At 43.3% G+C, this 6575-nt stretch overlaps 1 protein-coding gene across 1 annotated transcript in view; it reads left to right on the top strand.

Moving 5' to 3' along the window:
• The window catches only part of Lrrc6 (leucine rich repeat containing 6), a 114821-nt gene that overhangs the window by 49501 nt on the left and 58745 nt on the right, over positions 1-6575 (top strand). The window contains exon 8 of the mRNA XM_021183663.1: positions 4400-4465. Coding sequence (XP_021039322.1) covers positions 4400-4465 — 66 coding nt within the window. The remainder of the gene's footprint in view (positions 1-4399; positions 4466-6575) is intronic.

Below are 6575 nucleotides of genomic sequence, written 5' to 3'. Positions count from 1 at the left end.
AGAGAGAGAGAGAGAGAGAGAGAGAGAGAGAGAGAGAGAGAGAGAGAGAGAGAGAGAGAGGAAAATCCTTAAGTCTCATAATACCTGAGCTACCCTGTCTGTCTGTCTGTCTGAAAGCTGAGAATTAGTAAGCATACCCACAGTGCCTTTTATAATCTCAATACAAATAACAAGCCTATAGGCTAAATCTCATTAGCTTCATTTCATTACTCAAAGTCCATTTATTGCCATCATTTCATTTGCTATGTCATTACCACAACAAAGACAATTTAGAGGCATCCCAGGCACATCTCATCTTCACAGAAAGCATGCTTGGCAGACAGAATATCAGCTCCTTAGGTCAGCAGTATGGTCATGCGGTTAAGCTGATGCATCTGACTTGTCCACACTGGCCCAGTTGTAATGATGTCCACAACTGAGGCTCCAGCTTCCCACATAGGAATGCAGCTCCAGACAGTAGGTCAGGTACAGCATATGCAGCAGTGCACGTGGAAGGAGCCACATTCACCACATCTGAAGGTCCCAATGGGAAGACAATTTATCTTCAGCTTCAACAGGGAAGGGAGACTCCCAGAGCCATAAGTATTCTGAGAGAGTGCACCATTCTTCCTGCCACGCTAACCGCCGTTCCCCCCCCCCCCTTCCCTGAAGCCAGTTTTCTTAAAAGTCTCTACAGGAAATTACTCTTCATTGCCCTTTAGTCCCTCAAGGTCTTGGACATCCCTCCTTCTTCATGTGCCAGGTCATCTGTCCTCATTCCCTTATATTCCCTTATATCTATCCCAGTTTCTTTTCCCCCTGTTTCTTTCTACCATTTACCTCTATCTTCTGGAGCTTAAAGATCCATCACCAGCATCACTCCCTACATAGACGCTTTGTATCTATATTTAGTGACTAGGACCAGAGATTCTGCTTCCACTGTTGACCACATTCTTACTCCTCACTAATTTCTAGTAAAATTATAACCCACAGCAACATGGTGTCTATCTGACTCCCTCTCCCTAAAATCCACTAGTGTTTGTAGAATGTTCACCCCCCTTTTAGTCTTCTACTTAAGCCCACCCAGTTTCCTAACCACCTGCCCTCTCAGCTCAAGTAAGGTCCTAACACCTAGACCACAATTTGTCTACCGCATCAACCCCATCCTCTGTCCTGGTGACCTATGATCTGTTTTTCTCCCTTCAGCTCAGCCATATCATTCTCCTTTCAACCTTCTATTTGCTGCCATGTCCTGAGCCTTAACCTCGTCAACTCACTGACCATCATTCCCAGTGTCTCAAACTCCCTCCACTCTAGCAGTCAGGCTCCATCCGCACAGAAACCCACTCACTCTATAGCTCTGTTCATTGTCCTCACACTGGGTTCTCTTGCTGCTTTGGATCTTATATCCCTCACAGAAACTCATCCTCAGCTGACTCCTCAACTCCCATCTTTCCCTCTGTCCACCATCCCCAAGCCACAGATCCCGGCATTGTTTAATCTTGCGCATCCTCCTCTGCTCAGTGTGTGTGCACTAAAGCATCTACCTTTACCCACTGCCCTTGATGTAGGTGCAGGTACCACAGGTCTCAAGTCACCTGTGGTTCTCCTGTACTGTCACTGTGAACATTTGCTCAGTCACTTGCAGGCAAAGGTCACACCTCTTCCTCTTCCTCATCTCCAGCACTGTCTTAAGTACCCATTGACTTAACCAAAGACCTTGTTTCTTTATTCACTGGAACAACAAAATCAACCAGGCATCTTGTGTTTCCTGTGGTAGACATTATTCTCCTGCTGTGATGGTTCTGCTGTCAAAACTCAGCCCCCTTGCTAGCTCACTATCCAGCTTCTTTAACTATCCAAGACTTAGCTTCCCAGGGTCCTCTGCTCTCGTCATCATTCCTTGCCACTTCACTGGACCAACAGCACTAGCATACCAGCATATTTTAGTAACTTTAATATTAAAGAACAAAACTAAGACGTGCCCCCTCTCCCCACTTCTCCAGTTTCTGTCAGCTTCTTCTTCTCTGCCTTAAGCTGCAGCCAAATTTCTTAGCAGGCTTGTCAGTACTCAGCCTTTGACGTTTTACTTCATATTTCATCTTGAAGCCACTTCTGAATATTGCATTATCCAAAAACTTCCTTTAGTCGAATCATTTGCACAGTGATCATTCATAGCCCAGGTGTCATCTTATTCTACCTTGGGAACTTGGATGGAACAGAGAGTCTCCTGCTTGTTAAAGCAGGCTCTTGCTATTATATTTGGATAGATCTTCTGCTATGAGCTTTAGTTTCTTAGCTGTCCCTGTTTTTGTCCTGTATTTTCTGGGCCACAACTTCATTAAATCCTATGACTTTTCTAAGTACAGAGAAGGACAGTGGGTACAAAGTCTTCCACCCCTAACCAAGCAGCTATTTGCAGTTGATACCCGCTAGGAGAGGAAAAATCAGTTTTCTCCAATGGAGTGGCCCTGGATGTGTCAATCACACTCCAGGACATGCCCTGTGCTCAGAAATAGTTAACCAACACAAAATAGACTCCATGCTTTTACTGTTGTTACTATGGCTTTTTTACCCCTGTTTTGTTTTAGAGAGAGAGAGAGAGAGAGAGAGAGAGAGAGAGAGAGAGAGAGAGAGAGAGAGAGAGAACGAACATGGGGGAGAAAATAATGAAAAAATTAAATGTAGCAAAAGCAAATACCAAATCTCATGTAGTCTCACTTTGCCTACAGTGTTCACATTACTCAGAACAAAGTTCTGCCTCTTCCCTGAGTTCAAGGCTTCTAGATTCATAGCTCGGTGGCGTTAGTTTGTTGACCTACATGATTGAAGAACAACAACTGCTTTCCAGCTCCCTACATTCTCCTCTCCATCCCCCACCCAGACATCCTTACCTCCCACTGTCTCCATCTCAGTAACAATTATCTACCCATTGGCACTAAAACCCAAATCCCTTGATTCAGGATTCTCCTCTCCCTGGCTTTTATTAGTGATCTCCATATGCTTTTATATCAACATTACCAGAGTCCAACTATTCATCAACTCCTCCACTTCTATCTTAGGGTGAGTCAATGTTGCCTTTTACCTAGAAAGTTCAATGACTTGCTAAGAGTCTCTGTGATTCATCTTTTGGCATGCTTTGCTATTCTCAGATGAATAAAGGAGTCAGTTCAGAAAGGACACAAATGTTGCTTTTTTTTTTTTAAGAGAAACTCCTGGAAAGTGCCTACAACACATTCCTTTATCTCCCAACCTTGGTGCAAGGGAGGATGAGAAATGCTGTTTTTATTTGGTATAACCACCGACTTCATGGGATTCTATTACTAGAGATAAAGTAGGAACCTAACTGGTGATCTTTGACCCAGAACAAACCTCTAAAGTTAGTTTTAAGTAACATAGAAGGAGAGTTCAGATTGGCAGACTATAGAATTGTGGGATAAACAATCAGTGCAGAGAGGATAATACATAGAAGGCTCCCAAGAGATAAGGCGTGCATGGCTTGTTTGAGACCCCATAGAACCCTATATGGTTAGATTGTTTGGAACAACAAGAGTCCCTGCTGCAGTAGACTTGTGGTGAATAGCCAAATGTAAAGGTTAGTTTGTATTTCCCAAACAATTGTTTAATTGTTAGATTATACAGATTACAGTTTGATAAGCTAGTTGTTTAAAATGAAACTGACAAAGTAATTCTATGGAATATGCTGGCATCAAGGCAGTTACATTTAGGGCTCAGCCAGGGGATATAGCTGAAGGGTCAGGGGCTTTGGCTCTTACCTATCTAGATTTCTTTGACTTTTCTCCGAGCATGTCCTTTTCTGAGAACCTCTGCTTCTCTATAAAATAGACTTCATAAACTGCTAGCTGTATCTCAGCTTTTCCCACTTTGGGAAGGATGGCAATAAGAAAGGAGATGGGGGAAAATGTGGCAAGCAAAAAAAGGAAGGAAGGATGCTGGGAGTTGAGGAGTAGGACTTTGGAAGCACAGCACACAGAGGCAGCATGTGTGTCCCCAGAAAGAACTCCATGCTGGGTTCTAGCAGAGGCAACTGAAATGCGAGAGAGCACTTCAGCCACCAGGTGTCTCCGTCTCTGCACCAAAGCCTTACATGTCACTAAAGTCAGTAAAAGTACATTTATCCATAGACTTTCTGGGCTTCTTTTTAAAAAAATTTAATCAGCATAGATGTCTTACTGTCTGATAAGTGAAAATAAGTTTCTCATTGAGGATTTTTATATACTTGTTGTCTTTTATTTTGATTATATGATAATTATATGATATTATGTGATATCTTCATATAACCAATATACTAAAGCCACCTTTCTCCCCCCCCCCCTCTCTTTCTCTTCTCTTTCTCTCTTCCCCCCCCTCCCCCCCCCCCCCCCCGCCTGGCCCATATCCCCAAATGCATCCTTTTTAGACTTGATTTCTCTTTGAAAGATGATGAGAAACACAATCAGATCATCCTGGACCTGGCTGTCTATAGGTAAAGCATTTTTATTATATATTCATCTCATGGCCTTCCCATCAGATCTCTTTCTAAATAGCAACCCCCTGAGTTCTGTAACACAGAGATGGAACTTGGTTCGCTGTTTCCAAGAGTTCAAATGCTCACCGTAATTTTTAAAACAGATTTTTTTTTTTTACTTTTTTATGTATAAATGCTTGCCTGCATGGATGTATATATACCATGAACAAGCCTGGGGCCCACAGACGGCCAAAAGAGGGCACTGGAGTCTCTGGAGCTGGAGTCTCAGGCAGTCACGAGCCTTTGTGCTTGAAACTTGAACTCAGCTCCTCTTGCAAAATCAACAAGCATTCTTAGCCACTGAGCCATCTCTGCATCCGTCACTGTAAAGTTAAACACACAAAGATGAAAGGGGAGGGGGGAATCAATTACCCCAGACAGAGCCCCATGGCTATGAAAACTCAAACCCTACAGACAGGGTTAAAATGATTCTCAGAGCTATACTGCTTTCTGATATGCACACCCCAGGCTCCCTTTGCTTCTAGGCTGTTACTCTGATGGACCTCTTTGTTTTACAAAACACTATGACAGAAGAATGAGCCTTGGTTTAAGCCTCAGTGTAGGGGACTGCCAGGGCCAGGAAGTAGGAGTGGATGGGTTGGTAAGCAGGGGGAGGGGAGAGGGCTAGGGAGTTTTGGAGGGGAAACCAGGAAAGGGGATAACATTTGAAATGTAAATAAAGAAATACCTAATAAAAAAAATGAGCCTTGGGTGGTGAGCCTTCTCTGCCTCATTCCATCTTAGAGCCCATGATCACAAGATGTCCTCTGCTCCAAGATCCCCACATTATGACTGGTGGTTTTCAGTTGTACTTTATTCCAGCAGACAGGCATGACCACAGTAGCAAAGTGACATGTTTGCCCCTCCTAGTGATGGCAGAGCATTATTACTCGCTCTAAAGGTGCTGGGTTTTAAGCCTCAACACTCTGCCTGTATTATCACCTACCCTTCCTATAACACGAATCTGAAGGTGTCCAGGTCACTCCATTTCATTGCTTGATAGTGTTAGATTTGACCCACTGGCCCAATGACTTCTGATCATTGTGTGCCTCATTTCATTTGTACTCACTTCCCTGTGCCTATGTCATTGTCATGGTTAATATCTCTGTCCTTCAGCCTCTGATGAGATGTCATCTTTTTTTTTTTTTCATAGCAGCCTTATTTATTTATTTATTTTTATTAGGTATTTTCCTCATTTACATTTTCAATGCTATCCCAAAAGTCTCCCATACCCACCCCACCCCCCAATTCCCTACCCACCCACTCCCCCTTCTTGGCCCTGGGGTTCCCCTGTACTGGGGCATATAAAGTTTGCAAGTCCAGTGGGCCTCTCTTTGCAGTGATGGCCGACTAGGCCATCTTTTGATACATATGCAGCTAGAGACAAGAGCTCCGGGGTACTGGTTAGTTCATCATGTTGTTCCACCTATAGGGTTGCAGTTCCCTTTAGCTCCTTGGGTAATTTCTCTAGCTCCATCCAATAGCTGACTGTGATCATCCACTTCTGTGTTTGCTAGGCCGAGATGTCATCTTATAAGAGAGGACCTGCCCACTTTTTGAGAAGGACAGAGCCTGCCTTTCCCCAGAACTTCTACCACTCCTTGTCCTTCACTTGCTTTCTGATAAAGTCTACATTTCCTTGTGTCTTAAAATTCTGATGTCAACATTCATTGGGCCGTACCTCTCCAGGACCTCAAATAGTAGCACATGCCTAGGAGGAGGACCACAGATGCAGTGAATGAATGAGTGAAGGAATAGCAATAATGAAGTCCATGGACATATCCAGGCATGCTCCAGTAAAAGCCAGTGTGTTGTTAATGACTTCTTACATGCTCTTGGTTACATTCCATTTTACAGTAGCCATGGAAGGTGAGCGAGACAGTTTTTTTTCTATAATGATCTAAGAGAAGGCATGTTTTCAGAGAGTGACTTCTCTCAACATAAACAGTAACTGATGAAGCCAGAACAGAATTGTCCAGGTCTTCTTCCAACTTTGCTTTTATAAATGTGGCAAAAATACACATAACATAAAATGCACTGTAATATATATAAAGAACTCAAGAAGGTG

The sequence above is a fragment of the Mus caroli genome, chromosome 15 (assembly GCF_900094665.2).
Source record: "Mus caroli chromosome 15, CAROLI_EIJ_v1.1, whole genome shotgun sequence".
Classification (NCBI taxonomy): domain Eukaryota; kingdom Metazoa; phylum Chordata; class Mammalia; order Rodentia; family Muridae; genus Mus; species Mus caroli.
Note: the sequence above shows the minus strand (reverse complement) of the source record. Positions and strands in the feature narration are given on the sequence as shown.